Source organism: Oryctolagus cuniculus, chromosome 12 (genome assembly GCF_964237555.1).
Source record: "Oryctolagus cuniculus chromosome 12, mOryCun1.1, whole genome shotgun sequence".
In the NCBI taxonomy this organism is placed as follows: Eukaryota; Metazoa; Chordata; class Mammalia; order Lagomorpha; family Leporidae; genus Oryctolagus; species Oryctolagus cuniculus.
In genome coordinates, this window is record NC_091443.1 from 12,028,097 (window position 1) to 12,048,653 (window position 20,557).

The 20,557-nt window shown below is 41.3% G+C and overlaps 1 protein-coding gene across 3 annotated transcripts in view; it reads right to left on the reverse strand.

The window, feature by feature from the left end:
* Positions 1-20,557, reverse strand: part of MTMR10 (myotubularin related protein 10) — a 51,262-nt gene that overhangs the window by 14,749 nt on the left and 15,956 nt on the right. For all 3 annotated transcript variants that reach the window (XM_051822254.2, XM_051822255.2, XM_070053534.1), the window contains exons 4-9: positions 20,458-20,530; positions 19,824-19,966; positions 12,818-12,908; positions 5,440-5,623; positions 3,348-3,435; positions 3,174-3,262 (exon numbers count right to left, since the gene is read on the reverse strand). In XM_051822254.2, the coding sequence (XP_051678214.1) occupies positions 3,174-3,262; positions 3,348-3,435; positions 5,440-5,623; positions 12,818-12,908; positions 19,824-19,966; positions 20,458-20,530 (668 nt within the window). The remainder of the gene's footprint in view (positions 1-3,173; positions 3,263-3,347; positions 3,436-5,439; positions 5,624-12,817; positions 12,909-19,823; positions 19,967-20,457; positions 20,531-20,557) is intronic.

The window sequence follows — 20,557 nt, forward strand, 5'->3', positions numbered from 1 at the left end:
GCTCAACCCAGGCGACTTGGGGTTACTTTAGATCAAAAATCCAAGAAAGCTCCCTGCGAAGACAGCACTGAAGCTGAGACTCAAATGACTAAGAACAGAGCAAAGTCTGGGTAAAGTGTTTGAGGCACAAGGAACGTGGGTGCAAAGGTCCTGTGGTGGGGGAAAAAGGCTGGGCTGCTGGAAAAATCCAGGGAAGGCAGTGAGGCTACATGACATGCCTGAGGGACAAAGGTGTGGAGAGGGGACTGGACACCAGAGGACCTGTCCTGTTCAGGAAGAAAAGTAGGAACGCTGACAAAACAAAAGGCACTGAATGGACTCTTAGCTTGATCAATTAAATAACCCAAACTGCCACTGGCTGTAGCTTTATACCTAACTCTTACCCAACTGTGTTGCAATCTTACTTTTTTCTTTTGACAGGCAGAGTTAGACAGTGAGTGAGAGAGACAGAGAGAAAGGTCTTCCTTCTGTTGGTTCACCCCCCAGATGGCTGCTACAGCCGGCGCGCTGTGCCGATCCGAAGCCAAGAGCCAGGTGCCTCCCCCTGGTCTCCCATGTGGGTACAGGGCCCAAGCACTTGGGCCATCCTCCACTGCACTCCCGGGCCACAGCAGAGAGCTGGACTGAAAGAAGAGCAACCAGGACAGAACCGGCGCCCCAACTGGGACTAGAACCCGGAGTGCCGGCGCCGCAGGTGGAGGACTAGTCTAGTGAGCCGCGGCGCCAGCTGCAATCTTACCTTCTTACAGCAAAATTCCTAAGTGGGCACTTAACCAGTTTAGAAAACAGGGGTTAGAATATGACAGTTTCTAATGCGATTAAGAGGACGTTTAAATCCACAGAGAATATGGATTCATGTGGACTGTGGACCCCTCATTTCTGGAAAACTGAATGGACATCTGAGGACCACTTGAGAGTCACCCAATTCAGCTCAATGATGTCGTGGAAAAATCCCAAGATCTGGCAGTAGGTATACGGGCTGGGATATTTCTGAGGTGCCCAGAGCCTGTGTTCTAAGATCTGTTCATGTGTTCCTAATTTAGTCAAATACAGACAAATATCCTGGCTACTTCCTGGGTGTTAACTACATAACAGTGTGTTAAACACACATTCCAGTTAGGAAAGACAAACATCACACACACACACACACACACAACGCAATTGAAAGCTGAAATTAAGTGTTATGAAGGAAAGTTAGAGACCTCTACAGAATGATGAGTGTGAGGGCTGACTAATTCGGAGGAAGGCTAATCCTAAAAAGTGTGCTACAAAGAAGGAGGACCAGTGGGCAGGAGAGGAAGGCGATGTGGATGAGCAGGAGGAAGGCAGCCAGGATCAGGGGGTGCAGATCTGTACCACAGAATGTGTCCAGGGTGTGCAACATGGAAGGAAGAAGTGACAGCACTTACAATGGCTGAAGCAGGTGGATTTGCAAGCTCTCTGAAGAATGAGGTGAGGAGGACTGACGAAATATGAAGATGGGGAAAGCAAAGAATAAAGGCATCGAGGCTGAAACCTCAGTTTAGGAGTGGGCTCGTGAGGCGTGCAGGCCGTATCCTTGAGTGTGCTTTTGGACAAAAGGAGTTTACAGGGCCTTTGAGACCTCCACACGGAATGTGTCAAATTAGACTGGAGACAACAACAGGAGTCACTGTGCACTTACTCCTCATGTAGGATCTCTGTCCTTAATGTGCTGTACACTGAGGCTTAATGCTATAACGAGTACTCAAACAGTATATTTCACTTTGTGTTTCTATGGGGGTGCAAACGATTGAAATCTTTACTTAATGTACACTAAACTGATCTTCTGCAAAAAAAAAAAAAAAAAAAAGAAATTATCAATTCCCAACTTGACTCTCACTGGGATTAAACATGACAATAGGTCTGATCTGATTTCATCATCACTTAAAAAAAATCATCTATTATTTTTCACTTTATGTTTCTGTGTGGGAGCAAACTGTTGAAATCCTTACTTAAGGTATACTAAGCTGATCTTCTGTATATTAAGATAATCGAAAATGAATCTTGATGTGAATGGAAGGGGAGAGGGAGTGGGAAAGGGGAGGGTTGTGGGTGGGAGGGACGGTATGGGGGGGAAGCCATTGTAACCCATGAGTCGTACTTTGGAAATTTATATTCATTAAATAAAAGATAAAAAAAAAAATTAGACTGGAGAAATAAATGTACTGGTCACTAAAGCCACAGCCCTGTATGCACTTCTTCAGGGTAAAATACAGACTGGGAAGAGGAAGTGGCCTTAGACAGCCTCTAGGCGACGTCTGGGGAAAGAACGGGTGTGCCCACGGGAACAGGGCTGCAGGAGCGGAGGGGGACAGCAGCTGAGGGCCCAGAGCGCTGCCCAGTGAGCGGTCCACAGCGTGGCAGCTACTGCTGGAACTGAGGGCCCCTGCTTCAGGGACAAGTCACTAACGACTTCAGCAGATGCTGCCAAGCTCATGTGCAGTGGCTCATCAAAAGCATTTCCTAGCTACTGTGACTACGTAGACCTTGTAAGACAAAAATAACACACAATAAATACAAGAAAAGTTGATTTGTCCTGAAGTCACTCAATTGGACCTCACAGCACTGGTTTTTTTATTTTTCATCTACTTGAAAGTCAGAGCGACAGAGAGACAGAGACAGAGAGACCTTAGTATCTGCTGGTTTAGCCCCCAACCGCTAGGGCTGGACAAAGGCCTGGAACCCCATACGGGCTTCCCATCGGGTGGGAGGGGCCCAACCACCTGGGCCACCATCTGCTACCTCCCAGGCAGGATGCATTAACGGAAAGCTGGATTAGAAGCAGAACTGCCAATACTTGAGCTGGCACTTGGAAAGTGGATGTGGGTGTCCCAAATGGTGGCTTAACCCCCTGTACAACACCCACCCCAGCACTGTGAAAGTGTATTAATGCCACGTTACAGCAAGATGTCAGTAATGTATGATCCTCAAGTACCTTATAAAGCCAAAGAATTAAAATTATATTTAGTATAACTTAAATGTTAGTAACCATATTCACAATCTCTTCAAAATGGCAATTCTTATATAGCATATATGGTGTTAATAATAAGACTATGCCACTTGCCAAGTATTTTCAATTAACAAGGAATTTACTGTATACTTAGTTATGACAAGTACAATATCTAAAACAACAATGACCGTATCTCAGTCACCTCTGGTCAATCTTCCTCTGCTGCAGCACATCCTTGATGAGGGCCATTCGCACAAGGGCACTGCCGTTTGAGTGGCTCCAACACCAGAGCTAGGAAAGAGGCAGACCCCTTACTTGACTGGGGGGTGGAGACAGAGGACATCAGTGCTAAGGAAGCCAAACAGAAGGCACTTACCGGTATCCTTCTTCCAACAAAAGAATGGGAAAAGATCTTTAGATCTTGGTCTGCTAAAGAACTTGGCACTACAAAGTATTCTGGAAGGCTGCAAGACAAAAAAAAAGAAAAAAGATCCTAATCAGAGTATTGTGCTGAAGGCAGAACAGTGCACTCTATAAACGCTACCTGTAATTAAACACGCTTATCCCATTTAACATGCACCCCCACGAACAGCAACGTGGAGGGATGGGGGTCACTGAGGGTCCTAGGCATTACACGCTACACCATGTGCCACGTGGCCAATTCTCACACAATTTAACTTGCAGCATGAGAAAAATCTAAAGAAGGTATCAGAAATCTTTTCCAGAATGACTATTAATCAAATATGCAAGCAGTTATTGAAACACATACACATTTTTGTTTTGATAGGCTGCAGAGAACTTGAGTCTTAAAATAAAGCATCCAGAAAAAAATCATATATACTAAATGATATTAAACATATTTTAAAAAGAAATTCCTGGTTATGTTTGGGGATTCTAGGAAACCAGTTCAATATTTTGAAAACTGGAAAGAGGAAAAAAGTAGTGATTTATACTTCCTTTCTGTTTTTTAAAAATTTATTTATTTATTTGAAAAGCAAAGAGTAAGAGTGAGAGAGGGAAGGAGAGAAGGAGAGAGAGGGAAAGGTAGAGGGAGATGGAGAGCGGGAGAGGCGGAGGGGTGGAAAGGGGGAGGGGGAGGGAGGGAGGGAGGGAAGGGAAGGGGGAGAGAGGGGGAAAGAAGAAGGGGGGGGGAGAGAGAGAGAGAGAGAGAGATAGAGAGAGAGAGAGGTTGACTGAGGTATTTTTCACCCAGGGGCTCACTTCCTAATGCCCACAACAGCTGGAGCTGAGCCAGGCAGAAGCCAAGAGGCAGGAACTCAAGGTAGGTCTCCCACGTGGGTGGTAAGGACCCACCTACCATCATCATTGCCTTCAAGGGTTCACATTAGTAAGAAGATGGAATCAATCAGGAACACAGCCAGGACTTGAACCCTAGCACTCCAATACAGGATGTGGGCATCCCCGCTGGCATCTTAACCTTCAGGTCAAATGCCAGCCCCTACCCTGCCTTTCTTATTACATAACCTGTATTTCAGGGTACTAGTGGCTGGTCAGAAAAAAGGTCTGAAAGAAAAATGACAGAATTGGAATATGATTAACAGCAACCCCTAATGAAGTAAGCGATCTAGGCAATGATTCTCACTCCCAAAGAACACTATTTTTGCAGCTAAAATCTTAACATAAATTGGAAGACTATGCTGGATGGGTCAGGTTGACAGCCTAGAACCCTGGGTCAGCCAGCATCACAATGAAAAAGCAACTGAAAGACACACGCACACATATACACACACATGTGCACACACACACATATACACACATGTGTGTGTACACACACATATATACACGTGTGCACATACACATAGTCACATATTCTTCTTCACACACACACACACACACACACACACACTGAGCCAGTCTCAGACAGAAGTTGATCCAACAGGAAGCACACACCACCTCCAAATGAGACACTGTGGCCAAAAACATCTAACCTGAATCCAGTGAAGCCTCTAGAGCTAACACTTTACAGGAAATACAGGAAACAAAGGAATGTGTTAAAGGACACCACAGGGATAAAACCAGCAGCATCTGAAGTATGGAAAGTTCTATGGCACAAATGACTTGGCTTTGTCAACCAAAAAATACGGTCAGTAAAAATAATGGGGGAACACAATTGTGTATTAAAAGGTTGAAGAGACATACCAACCGAATGGAACCTCTATACTTTGCTTGAACCCTGTCTGAACAAACCAACTGCACAAGTTAACAACATAAAAGCAAACAAACACTGGCTAGACTATTGATAATAGTAAAGAATAACTGCCAAATTTTTTCAATGAATAATGGTATGTGTTAAAAAAAAAAACCCTTATCTTTAAAATATTCATTAAAACTATTAAAAACAAAGATTCCACTGCCCATAACTTGAAAGTTATCCATTACAGCAGAGTTTGATTATTCACGTCATAGGGAAGTCACCCCCAGCTTAACAGCAGTCAAACTGTACTTACCAAGTAGATACCATGTAACCCTCATTAACAGAACACACTCTCCACCCGGAAGCACCAGTCCTCTTGACTTCTCTGTCCCAATCTGAGTACGTTTCAAACAGCGGAGTTTTTTGGCTACTGCCAGCACCTGGTCCACTAACTCCACCTCCTCCGCTTTCACAGGGTACTCCATTCATGTTGCTGGCTGCAGGAAAAAGCGCATGCTTACTCTTGTGCACGTCGTGTTTCACGCACCATGACTCCCCCCATTCCGTGCTTCCGGTCACGTGTGCACTTTGTAGTATCTCCACTTCGCCGCATCCTTCAAGCTCCTCAAGCATCGTCTCACCCTTCCAGGCTAACATCCCTACCAGCTCTTTGCTGGCAAACACCGCTGAGCTGCCCGCCCTCCCCCAGATCTGCCTCTTCTGCCTCCACCTTGCCTTGACGACTTCCACAGGATCATGCTGGCTCCTCTACTGTGCTGACCTCTTCTCCCTGCCTTTCACTGACCACCTTCCAAGCAATGCGGAATGCCTGCTGCCCACATTTCTTCTCTGTTTATTGCTCCTTAATTTTCAGCAGTCGCCCATCTCTCCCATTCCATGGACACTACGGCTGAGCCTCCCTCATCACCCTGCCCTACACTGTGGGGTAAATCCAAGTCCTTGCTTATTTTCTCTACATTTTACTCGTGAAAATGAATACATCCAATAATTATCTCTGTTCTCAAGCCCACCACATCTTTCATTTCTCTAACACTGACTTCTCATCTAATTTGCTATTTTCTGTCTGCTCATTAGAAAATTCTTGGTTTCCTGTATCTACTCAATTTTCCTTTGAGAAGGTCACACAAAAGGTTCTTTTGCTTAGCTTGAGTGTTGCTCCCACACATAGACTTAGCACGTGGAACTAGACTTCAATTTCCTTAGCAAGGAGCCTTCCTATAGAGGGATGCAGCTATCTCCCAGGAACATCCCTCAGCCTCGAGTGTGCCTGCAAAGTGACTAGAGAGAAGCTATCGCACAATCAGTCAGGTTTACGGCAATCTGGGGTGATCGGTGGCACAACCCCTCTTGACCCAGAATCTCACCACCACACACTTCAACTGTGGCCAAGTCTCCCCACTGACATCCCTGACGGGATGTCCTACTGGCTTTGAACCAGACAGCAGTTACAAGACACTCTTCCCTAACATGATGCTAGTACCCAGCCCTACACTTCTAGTTGTGTGCATTTTCCAACTGAATGAAGACAACCTAACAGCTTCTCTTGGTCTTAAAGAGCCTCACTTAAATGACGTGGCCTCGGTTCTCCATTCCTTCCAGTTCCCATTCTCCTCTGCAGCCACATGATGTCCTTCACTGCCCCATGAATCTACCATGCCCATTGCTACTGATCATTTATTACTCCTGGTACAAGTATTTTCTGAGCGCCCACCAGATGCCTGTGTGTGAGAGCAAAATGGTAACATCTGAGCTCTATCCTGAAAGCACTAACGGAGGAGTAGGCCGTGACTGCAGTAATCGCAGTGCACTGGATGTCTCAGCGCAATGAAGACGCGGGAGAGGAAACCCCTAACTCTTGCTGGGGAGGAAGGCTGGGGCAGGAGGCTTCAAGACTTGACCACATCTGAACAGAGTGCTAAGGAGTGAGTCACAGTGGCCAGGTGGCTGGTAAAGATGACGCAAACACACTGGCAGAGAACATAAACAGAGTACAACTGTACAACATCAAGTAACTAGATACTGTTAGAGCAGTAGAGATGCAAGCGATGGTGGGAAAAAGGCTAGAGAATTAGATGGGGTCTGAACTCTACGTCTGCGCTGCAGGAAAGAAAAACTGCTAGCTGTAAGTGCCCAATGAAATATAAACTAAAATGAAAATAAAATTTGAGTTCCTCAGTTGCACTAACCTCATTTCAAGTCCTCAAGAGTCACATGTGGCTAGTAGTTATCCTTCTAGGCAGCACAGAGGAGAAAATATGTCCATTACTGGAGAGTGCCACTGTAGATTATGAAAATTCTTATGTAACTGTGAAGTTTTTCTGGCATCAGAATTACTCAGTGTGAGACCAGCATTACGGTGTAGGAGGTCAAGCCACCGCTTGCAACACTGGCATCCCATACTGGAACGCCACCCCAAGAGCCAGCTGATCCACCTGCTATCCAACTCCCTGCTAATGCACCTGGGAAAACAGTGGATGATGGCTCAAATATCTGTATCAAAAATACACGGCACCCACGTGGGAGAGTTGGATTGAATCCCAAGCTCCTGGGTTCAGGCTAGCCCAGCCATGCCATTGTGGCCATTTTGGGGAGTGAACAAGCACTCTTCCTGTCTTTCCCTCCCACGGTAACTCAGCCTCTCCAATAAATAAAAAATAAATAAAAAAGAATTAGTAATTCTAATTTTAGGAATTTGTTAAATATGAAGATGGCAATTCTAAGCCCACCTCCTGGAGTCCAGTTCATCTCAGCACTTTCTGTGGGGAAACACAACCACCAGAATATGCACTGGGCAGCCCGGGCACAGTGGTCTCTCCAGAACATAAAACCTGCCAGGAATTATCAGGCAATTCCCAATCTATATGGAGTATTCCACAGCACCAACACACAGAAACCTATTCAATACCAGAAAACTGGTGATTCATCATATGACTAAACTGGGGGAAAAACCCACATGACCAGCTTGGTAAATACAGGAAAACATTTGACAGAGTTCAACACCTGTTTATCATTTTACCAAAAAAAAAAAAAAAAAAAAAAAAAAAAAAAAAGGCTAGCAAATTTGGAGTAAAAGGGATTGTAACTTGAAACAGGGAATTTATGAAAAATACACATCACACAGCATCCTCATCAAATCCAGGAAGAGAAATGATCCTGTTAATGTTACTGCTGTTCAACACTGTACCAGATGTCCCAGCCACAGCACTGTCAGACAAGTATAAAGAATACACTCAGACTTTTAAGAGGGGTGTGTAAATAGACTGATAACAAAGCCCTAGCTGAGAGGCTAACACTGAATAGTTTTTAGTGTTCTGAGTTGAAGATTTTGTTAAGCAAGGCTGAGAATGTGTTATTGCTATGAAACTGTTTCTCTGTGATCTAATTTAGAAGTCTAAGCCTAGATTTCCCGTTAATTTTTAGAGGTTCCAGCTAATTCGGTCCACTATTATCAGTTTGGCCTCAAGCAACAGGATCAATAACAACAGTGGTCAGGACTAGGTTTTTAGTCTAGCAGTCACTCCCTTCACATTGAGTACTTGGGTTTGATTCCTGGCGAGAGACCCTAACTTCAGTTTCTCTGCCAATATAAACCTTTGGAGGCAGCAGGCTGTAGTACAAATAATTAGGCTCCTGCCACTCACATGGGAGATCTCGGCTGAGCTCCCACGCCCAGCTCGAGCTCTGGCTGTTGAGCGTTTGGGGAGTGAAACCAGTGGAAAGGAGTGAGAGCTGAGCGAGCCAGTGCGTGGTTCACGTAGGAAAAGGGAGTGAAACCAGTGGAAAGGAGTGAGAGCTGAGCGAGCCAGCGCATGGTTCACACAGGAAAAGAAAACTACCACATTAATGACACTGCAGAAGAAGGTAAAAAGAGGACTGTGATCATTACTGTGTTCAAAAGAGAAAGAAAGTGGCTCTTAAAGGGGATATCCTGACTTAATGAGCCTGTGGTGAACCTACGTAGTTGCGTTTCTAAAGGCCCCAAAGTGATTCTGATGCCTGTGGCTGACTGATTTAATCACGAGTGGTAAAAGAACTGACAATTAACAAACTTTAAAAATTCCTACAATGGTTCAAATGGATTAAGTATTTTAAAAAAACGATTCAAACAAAAATCTAAGACCTGTGTTAACATAAAGGATAAAATTTAAAAATAAATTTCACTGAAAAGGTGCATTTTCTGATGTGCAACCACAATGTAACCTCAGACCTCACCACAGTATTCATAAGCAGTTCCATTAGGAGGCAGAGCTGCTGGCACTGAGCCTACAAACAACGTCAGGCGGTTTTCAATGACTCTAGTCCAGGGGCCGGTGCTTGTGGCATGGTGGGTAAACCTGCCGCCTGCCGTGACAGAATCCCACATGGGCGCCGGTTCAAGTCCAGCTGCTCCACTTCCTGTGCAGCTCTCTGCTACGGCCTGGGAAAGGCCTAGAGGATGGCCCAAGCCCATGAGCCTGCACCTGCATGGGAGACCTGGAAGAATTTCCTGGCTCCTGGCTTCAGATTGGCCCAGCTCCAGCCATTGTGGCCGTTTGGGGAGTGAACCAGCAGATGGAAGACTCCTCTCTCTCTTTTTCTCTCTCTCTCTGCCTCTGCCTCTCTGTAACTCTTTCAAGTAAATAAATAAATCTTTAAAAAAAATTCTTTAGTCCAGAAGCATAATCTGACACCTTATCAATTTTATAACAAAGATATATCTCTACTTTTAAAAATCTTTGCCCAATAATAATCTGATCAATGAAAAGAGTTCTCATGGTTTCTTTTCAAGGTGAAAAGAAAAAACAGAAATCACTGTTGTTGCTAGTGCTCCCGTGGCGTCTGTGTGCAGCAAAGTTCTGAACCTTGTGGTTGCTACACATTTTCCTGTACTCAGGACACCCACAGAAGTGTTTGGATGACTGCTGAACTTTTCAGAAATGGTTTCTACTCTTGTGATGCAGGTTTGTGAAAGAAAATCTCACAATGTTTAAGGTCAGGTAAAAGATTCTTTTCTTAAACAGTTGCAGGGGCATCTTCTAATTTCAGATTTTACTGTGGAAATAGCATTGCCACCTACCTGCCTGCAAAAAGGACTCCTTTAATCCAGGCAATGAATCAAGGTGTCATCCAGAAGTTCAAGAGTAGATTATTGGGCATCTTTCACTCACAATTTAATGAATTCTGACTGTAGTGTGTGGAAATTTCAGGCTTCTTTTGATCTTAAAGATGCAGTTTATGCTTCTGTAACAGCATGGAAGGATATTAAAGGATGTTATCCTATGAGTCATCTTAACACAACTTTGGCCAGTGTTATGTTCATGAAGTACTTGTCAAAGTTGGACGGGTTTGAAGAATGTAATATAAAAAGGTATTGCTGAATGTTTTAGGTATTAAGTTTTACCAGTAAACTATAGAAGAAGAAACAGAGGACTGACTAATAGAAAACCCAGTAGGAGAGGAGCTACTTTGGTTTTTAACTGTTTGAAGCATTATAAATCTAAGATGCCTAAAAGGAATGAAGGAAGAGAAACGTGAAAAACAATTTAGAGGAGGCATCAGGTTACCAACTGTGGAACAGTTTACTGCATTTGCTAAGCCCAAGTCATTAAATTACTGCACCAGTCATGGGTCTATACACCGGACCAAATCATTTCTATTAGAAAAATAGTAGCATGAAGAACTGGTCTGTTTCATAAACAAGTTTAAGTGGGAACTGAAGACTGTCTCCTTCAACTCGTCCATAGACCCCTTGAAACTTTCAATGCTACTCTCTTGCAACTTTGCAAAAGGATCTTATTGAAGGTAACTGGTGATCACCATTCTGTAAGCCTGATGATGACCCAAAGGAACACCTACCTAACAGTGCAGGAACTATACTACTTTAAGATAATAAGTGAATTTAGTTTATATTCAGAAATAAACTTAAAAATGCAAATGTACTGTTCAAGTCTAAGCTATAACTAGTGTACATTTTGAAAAGAAAAATTAAGTCACAATACTTTTCATCCAATTTCTATATTGCACTATAAGACACAAGTTGTTCTGCAAAGCATTTTTGCATATAACATCTCTTTAGTCTTGATATCTTTTAACATAATAAAAATGTACTTACACCATCCACTGAGTACCAATACTACATTTTAATGTATTTACAATACAGTGATGTTGGAATATACTTTTATTTTGTAGGTTATTTAGATTATTATCACAGGGTTCAAAGTAACAAGATATAAAAGTCCAGTACAGTTATTAATAATTTGTAAGACCCAGACCAGGCTGCAATGAATGAGTCTTTCATTATACAACAGACTGATTTATTTGACTTCGTGTGCTTCAATCTAGCTGACCTGCAGTCATTAACCCACATGTGGGCTAAGACACAGCCTTTTTGTTTTCCTCTATCTTTGTAAGATTTTAAAAAGTTTATTAAAATTATATCTGTATATAATTAGAAAGTACAGAATCACAAGCTCCTCTAGAATTTTCCTTGGTGACATCACAGCTGACCCAGATAATGCAGACAAAACTATTCTACTTACACAAAATTCTGTCATTTGGATAAATGTTCATCTTCCTTTCATTACTCTTACTCAGAAACACAAAGTCAGTATTTTGGCAATCTTAATGAAATCCATTAAAATTTTTAACCACTTCAGCTTTTGTATGAAATTATACCTTGCCAGAAAAGATCATGCTTTTCAACTACTTTTTAGATTTTTGCCAGTGTTCTTAAAAAGTAAGATTATTTTAACCTGTGCGACCAATTAAAATGGGCTGAAGATTTATTCTTCATCATAAAAGGCAAGTAAGTGACTGGCGGTAAAATATTTGATGTGGTGGGCAGGTGCCGTGGTGTAGTGGGCTAAGCCTCTGCCTGTGACGCCAGCATCCCATACAGGTGCCAGTTCATGCCCTGGCTGCTCCTCTTACAATCCAGCTCTCTGCTTATGGCCTGGGAAAGCAGCGGAAGATGGCCCAAGTGCTTGGGCCCCTGTACCCACATCAGAGACCCGGAAGAAGCTCCTGGCTCCTGGCTTTGGACCGGCCCAGCTCTGGCTGTTGCAGCCATTTGGGGAATGAACCAGTGGATGAAAGATCTCACTCTCTCATCTCTATTTATCTGTAACTCTGTCTCTTGAATAAATAAATTTTTAAAAAATGACATGAATCTTGTAAGACCACATTTATAGTCATTTAAGGTTCTTCCTGACCACTTTTCATGAAACAATCTGGTTATGGTGTAGGGGGATAAAGCCTCTCCCTGTGATGCCGGCATTCCATATGGCCACCAGTTTGTGTCCTGGCTGCTCCACTTCTGATCCAGCTCCCTGCTAATGCACCCTGCTAAAGCAGCAGAAAATGACCCAAGTGCTTGGGCCCCTGCACTCACATGGGAGACATGGATGAAGCTTCTGGCTTGGGCCTGGCAGTTGCAGCCATTTGGGGAGTAAATCAGCGGATGGAAGATCTCTCTCTTTACATTTCTCCATCTCCCTCTTTGACTTTCGAATAAATAAATAAATTTAAAAAAATAGAATCTGACAAATATTGGTTCTTTTAGTATACAGTGCTTCTCTAACAGTTATGAATCTGTTTATTAAAGTTTCATGTGCTTGGAGGCTTCTGATAAACATAAGAATAAAATTTATACATGTAAAATTAGTTACAATATTCAATATGTTCATATTTACCTGAATTGTGGTATTTTTTCCCAACATATTCAAATGCAAAGAGTAGCTGGAGGTCTGTTGGCTGGGAATAATGAGCTATTGCAAGGCATACCTAGGAAAAATTCTACATTTAGAATTTGATTTTAACACACTTAGTTAAATGAAATGTACAATAAGGCCTTGGTCACTGGGAGCATCACCATGGGGCAGTGATTACAGATACTATTTACAGGTTTTTCTGTTGACCTAGAATGTGAAAGAGCCCCTTATGGCCAAGTTTCTCATTCACTGATGTGCCCTCAGGATACTGCTAAATCTTTAATCAGTACACGGTAAGTATTCAGTATGCATATAGTAAGTTGAATTTTAACAGAAAAGTAATTTTATTCCAGTAAATGGAACTGTAAAGTCACAGAAGCAGTCTCCAGAAAGGCAGTGAGAACATATCCACTCACCAAAAAGAAAGGAAAAAAAAAAAGCTTCATTTTGAATGGACTGGAAAGGTGTATATATATGCACACACACACGGCATACAATTTTACAGTTTATACCTCATGGACAAAAAAGTCTAATATAAAGTCCACAACCACAAAAAATAAAGAAACCCAAAATACATGGGTGGCTGTAAAGAGGTACATCAAAAAAACCTGGTTAGACTACAGTGGTGGGGGACTACGTCCTGAGGTGGAAACGGATCGAGGTTTGAATTCCTCCATCGAGCACTCGCTATGTAACTGGAGTGAAGTCAGTTCCTCTCTCAGCCAATCTGCTCACCTAGAAAATAATACCTAGGCGTGGTGAAGATAATCTTACTGTATGCTTGGCCTTTGGAGGAGCTCCATTTATGGAATTTGGGTTTTTATTATTTTCAACTGCTGTTGGATAGAATGAAGGATGGTACTTTATGCTTACAAATCCTGAACTAGACTGTGGGAGAAAAAGTTCTTAAATGAGCAGAGAAGAAAGAAGAAATTTTGTAAGACATATGCAAGAAGGGTCCAGCAAAATGTAAACAAGGTTAAGTATCACTTAGAAGGTAAAGCATTAAGCCAGACAACATACTCTGGACAGTGAGCAAGAAAAGTTTAGTCACTAGTTTTGTCAAATTAGTGGTGTTCTGAGTGACTTGATATAAATTCTATTAACCACAAAACATGTGTCAGTTTATTATTTAAACTATATTTTATATGTTAAATATCTTCCATGGAATAAATGTTTCTTGTCTGACTAAATTATAACAGGCAACCAAGGAAATGAAATTGATCACTACTTCCAACCAAAAAACAAAACAAAACAAACTTCCTCTTACACAGTATCTCAACTTCTCAATATCTTTAGAACTTTCTCTAAGGGTCCCACTTAGAAAAGTAAGAAGACGGTTATCTACATTCCCATTCCTACTCTATCAGTCTTCCTCGAAGTACTTCTTATAGTAGCAAAACTACTGAAATCTGTACTTTGAAAAAGTCACCTCTTCCTATCCCCTTGGGCACGATATTTAGCTTGTAAGCTTTGTTGTACTTTTCTCCACAAATTTTTCGGCCCATTTCACTACACTGCCATAGCTACATCCTTAAGCCATATTTACATTATGACACTTTAATAGGCTTCCCTACATCCTGGAAATCCACATTACTTAAGAATTCTCTTCGAAAGACGTCATTTGGAATAATAATTGTGCTCTCTTGGTATCTTCTATGTTTCCCAGATACCTATACAATAAATTCCCTTATTCTTGACTCCTCATAAAACTGGCTCTCCTCACTGGTCACCCCTCTCTTCCCAATGTTCAACTCAGTAGTTCGTGGTCAGAGAAAACCACGTATGAACGTATCTCACAGCCTCAGCCACCTCCTCTGTCACACTCTTGGGTTGGGAACTCCTTCTACTCCTCTCAGCCAAGCATGTTGGAACTATCCATTCTGTCCCACACCACTCCCTCCACAAGCCTTCACTGGCTGAACCACTTTCAGAGTATTACTTTCAGAAACCCTTCTGTTGTCTCCAAATAATGACAATTCCAACACAAAGTGGCACTAATTATTTGTGCTTACAGAACTGTACTTTCAAGGTACTCACATAATAGTGTGGAGTAAAAGTAGGACAGGGGTAGTTGTTACACTTCGACCATCAAGTTCAATCACTTAAGAGGAGATGCCACATTTCTTACTCATTCAACAAATACTACTGAGCACCTACCATGTTCAAAGCCTCAAGGATGGAGTGAATGAAAGTCAAATCCCTGTCCCCATGAAGTTTATATTCTAGTGGAGAAGACAGACACTGACTAAGACAAACAAGAAAAAATACAGTGAATCAGACAACTGTAAGTGCTAGAGGAGGCACAGACAAAAAGGGCAGGAAAGGCATGAGGAAGCATTACAGTGAGAACAGAAGAAAGGAGACTGCAGACGTGGACACTGGGCTGAGGGCCTCTGCAGACGGGCACCGGCCTGGAGACCAGGGCATTTTGTAGCTCCGGGTCAGCAGCCCTCTGAGGGTGCTTTGTGTCTAATAGCAGCTGTATTAAAAATACTAGTTGACAAAATTAGTTACCACAGTGCTCTACATCAATTAATACTAGTCTATCACATTCTCTAAGACAGTTAGAAAGCAGTCACAAGCCCTGTTTACATAAAAGAAATTCACAGATCATTGACTATACAACTTTTTTTTGTGGTCACAAAGCAAAAGCATCAAGAATAACAACAAAACAAAGCCTATCGGCGAGATAAAACCCAACACAATCTATTTCTAAAAAGTCCCTTAAAAAAGCACTGTATCTCATTAGGTTAGGAAGTGAGAATGTTTAATATCACCTGCACTTAAAGAAAGAAAAAAATACTGTGAAACTAGCACTCAGTGTAACTGCTCCCGCAGTGGGTGATTTGTGGGGTGAGGGGACACAGCTTGAACCGCAGGTACTGTTGTTTGGTGGTCTGACTACAGGTGCACAGACAGCCTTTTCATATAACTGAGGTAAGGGGTATCTTTGGGGACACAAAGGCACATAAACTTGTGTATCTGACTGGACATGGATTACATTCATGTTGTTACCACAGAACCCTCTGAAGAGAAAGCCAAGTGTCTTTCTTTCTGAACTTTTTCATACAATTAAAAAAAATTGCAGCAAATTTCTCCTGAGTTTTTGAAAGACTTAAAAATAAGTTCTCATTTCATGTAAACTCATTCCAATTTCATAGTTATTCCCTAAACATTAAAATTTTTAGAAAAACTATCTTTAAAAATTGGCTTTGAAATAGGTGCCCTATCATAAGAAATGATAAGAATGCTGGTGTTAAAGACATTAAATTATGGAAAATATTTTACTGCAGAAAAAAATTAATCTACTTTAAAAAAGAAGGAATTTTTGGACCACAGCAGACACTTCTCTGGACAGAGCCAGAAGTACCCATAGTTCACAGCTTCTCCTCTAAGACAATGTGGTGGTACAGGACTGGAGAAGCTCAATCACAGGAGATACTCAAATCTCAACAAGTTCCATCCCATTTGCAAACAAACCAGTTTTCCTCTATTACTTTGGTCTGAAAACCAAGGATTAAATATAATATTCAAGGTAAAAATGATAGTTTAAGAAAAAGCCAACTTGTTTTTTCCTCCAAAGAACCACTCATTTCTAGAAAGTACGCCTGAATAAGGTGTGGTTTATAACCAACTAATTTGAGAATAAAGCAGAGACAAAGCATATACATTCCACTTACCAACTATATATATAAAGATATAGATAGATATGTGTATATATATATATGTATATATATATATATTTGTAAGCAATAAGTCATTATTTAAAAACATTTTTGGCCCCTCAACTTTAAGCAAAGTTTCTTCAGCTAGAAATGGTGGCTCAATGTTGCCATGAGGTTAGATGTCAAGTTCTATATCACTACATCCCTTCTTTTACACAAACTTTTCGCAAACATCGTTTTCCCATGACAGTCCAAGGATAATGAGGATGAATAGATATAGTTGAAGAATAATCTAATTTCATCATGATATAAATTGAGACACTGACTAGACACCCAGAAGGTTTTAGAACAACATTTAACAAATGTGAACTAATTTAGTATTTTGAGATTTCATATTTCAAACAAAAACTGCAAAACTTTCAGTATTTCAAAACCTAATCAATCACCCATCAGAAAACTCCAAACATGCATCTCGTCATTTTAAGACAACTTATAAAATCAAAGCATTTTTTCCAGAGAAAACTTAGTATTCAAAGCTTCTAGGAGGTAAAATTGAGCTGTAACTTTCCAAGTTACCTAATTTTAGATGAAAGCTTTCATTTGAAATAAGAGTGTGCCAGCATTTCTGTTTTATCTCAGAAAGCCACCAGACTTTGGTAGCCACATATAACCAACTCTCTGTGTGTGAAAATATGTAAATCTAGGAAAATTTTTATTCTAATTGCCTGTATGTTTTTCCTGTATTTCCCTCCCCATGACTACACAAAAGACACAGAGTATTTCTTTCAGGCCTGAGGTAACGTGCTGTTTATACTTTCAGACCCCAGGGAAAGGACTTTTGTCCGAATCCTGGTTTTGGGAAAGGGCACCAGCTGGTGCAGCTTGTGCACAGGGTTCAATGAGGGCCTTCATTATTCTCAGAAGCACAACAAACAAGGGATACGTTGAATTTTCAGAGGACTTATTATGTTTTGTTCATTTGGCAACTAATCATTTGTGTGGGAACATTTTTATGCTATGCAGTCTCCATTTGCCCCTGCTTCATCTTCTCCACTAGACTTAAACTCTTTAAAGAAACAAACAGCATCTACCTTTTTCCTATTTTTGAGCACACTGACTCACACATCAAAAATAACCCATTTTTTGGCTCATGAACTAAGTCAAATAATTATGATTTCTACTTGTTAAATAGTGTCATCTGGGGCAGGCGATTAGACTTGTGGGTTAAGATGCCAATTGGGATACCTGTACCCACATCAGAGTGCCTGGGTTCAAGTCTCAACTCTGTTCCTGATTCCAATTTCCTGCTGATGCACACCCTGGGTGGCAACAGAACATAGCTCAAGTGACCAAGTCCCTGCCACCTGGACTGGGTTCCTGGCTCCCAGCACCAGCCTGGCCCAAGTCTGGCCATTGTGGACATTTGGGAAGTGGAACCAGTAAATAGCAGCTCACTCTCTATTTAAAAAAAAAAAAAAAAAGTGTTATCTGAAACATACAGTAAGGGAGTAAGAGTGAGTTAAGCTTCCCAAAAGAATACTGGGCTACCAGTATCAATCCCCTACTCAAAATGTCTTGTCCTAACTCTGACTCCCAAGTTCTGCAACATCCCTTCTCTTGAGATATTATACATTTCAAGTTAGAGTTGTCACAAGCAAGTTCTTGATGCTTTGATCAATTAGATTACAAGTTTGAGAAAGTAACCTGGCTAAAATATTTTACATATAGTCTACTACTTAATTAATTCTAAAGTCCTTCTGTATCAGAAAAGGCATACCACACTATAAAAAGCCAAAGTCACAAATATCGGAATCAAAGCGCTCAAAGGGGCCATCACAGTTACCTATCGAATCGTCAATGGGAGCGTGCCAAGAGCTGGTTACACAGACTCTATTCAAAAACTCAGTCTCACAGCCAGCCCATGGTGACACTGCTGGACAGTCCCCATGGTCATGTATTTTCAGACAGCCTTCCACCTCATGCTGACTCTCTATGAAGAAACTAGGTCTGAGGTGGCGGGAGAACTGTTGCTTCTAGTTCTGGAAGCAAATCTACCACTTCCTCATCGCAGTAAATGGAGACAGCTGCCTTAAGATCTTTTAGACCTCTCATTTTGACATCACAAGAAATGTCACTGCAGTCTAATGACCATGAGAAGGAAATGCATCCACTGCTTGGTGGTGCAGAGCTGCCTCAGTTCTGAGAAAAAGTCACTCCTATTCCACTGTTGCTCTATTCCCAGTACACGGGAGGAGGCTTTCTTTGGGAATTTTGTCACTGTTCTTCACATTTGCTGCATCACAGATTGACAGAGGGACATGGGGTCTACAGGCTTCACCCTGCTGGCAAGAGCTGGAATATATAGCGAAGTGGAGATGTTTGCCCTTGAATTTACTTCATGATCAGGCAATAAACATTCTGGAAGGCAAAGGGGAAAAAAATCAAACAAAAAGTTCCTAGCTTTGGGGTGGGTGTTGAGGCACAGCAGGTTAAGCCCCTACATGGATACACACATCCCATATTAAAGTGCTGGTCTGAGTCCCGGCTACTCTACTTCCTTTTCGGCTCCCTGCTAATGTGCCTAGGAAACAGTGGATGATGACTCAAACACTTAAGTTCCTGCCACTCATGCGGGAAACACAGATGGAGCACCTGGCTCCTGGCTTTAGCCTGCCCAGCCCCAGCTGCTGTAGCCATTTGGTGAAGGAACCAATAGATGAAGATCTCTGTCAGTTTTTCAAATAAATAAATAAAATTAAAAATGTTATTTGAAGTATACGAATTCCATGTATTTCATATTTACAGATTTAGGAATATAGTAATAAATAAATCTTAACCAAAAAAAGTTCCCAGTTTTGAGCTACCTCTGTCAAGTATCATTCAAATCAATTTATTAAAATTTCCTTGAAGCTCTAATAATTACTAGGCCTCTCCCATAACTCGCCCAGCTCTTATGTAACCTGAGTCAAGTTCTCAGTTGTTTCACTTTGTGGAATGAATTAAAGACCTTACCAAATCCCAATCACAGCACATCTTCAACCCTGCAACCAAGGACACCAGCCACTACCAGTCTAAAAAAGGTCTGTAAATTTCCCCATTAGATCCAGAATATTTTAGGAGTTGACGAGAAAATTATATAGCATGTTTTAAAGCAGCTATAAACTAATATAAGAAAATAGCGGTTAATACTCTTGGGTTTGTTTTACTCGAGGAGACATCTGATAATTTCCCATAAAACAAATCTAAGCAATTAAGGAATGAAGCTTTCCACACACCAAGACAGCGAGGAGCCCAGGACTGGGTCAAGTTAACAGTTTTACCTTTTTGGCACTTTCAGGACCTGATTCATCAAAGCGAAATCTGACAATTCTGAAATCTTTGCAATAAATAATTAACTCTGTTGGGTTAAATTTCAGTTTCTGGTTAGGGCCTAGGACTTTCTGCTTCCTCTTGTGGTCATTTACTAAAAGGAAAAAATATAGAAAAAACGTGTGAAAACTTTTTGTTACTTACATTTTGTACACTTTCACGATTTCTCAGTGAAAATAAGTAGAAAGGTACCCATCACTTGACCACTGCTTCTCTGCAACCTTCGTATTTGTCTATAACTCCTAGAACTTTGGGGTCTATTTTGAGTTTGCTTTTGAAGATACTTTAAAATATAATCTGCATGCAACCACCACCATCTACATACATTTAATGATTAAACTTTTAATTTAAAAGAGGACAAAATATTGAAACTTTTATAAAAAGCTGTACAATCTGTATCTCCGTTTTAAAATAATTTTCTCAGTTTCCCTCTCTTAGTTAACGTTCAAGGGACTAAAAAAACACATCAGTAAATCTACAGAAACAAAATTCCAACTCAAGTACTTAAAAGGTATGATTCTTTAAAGAAGAATTCCAGCGCAGAGCCCATTTTTATTAGAGCAATATGTACAGAATACTACATACCTGTGACAATTTGTTCAATGCATGTTAAAGGGACATCATGTTCTCCAAGAAGGAGGTTTCTATAATGGAATTTCTGAAATAAAAAATGTTCACATAAATT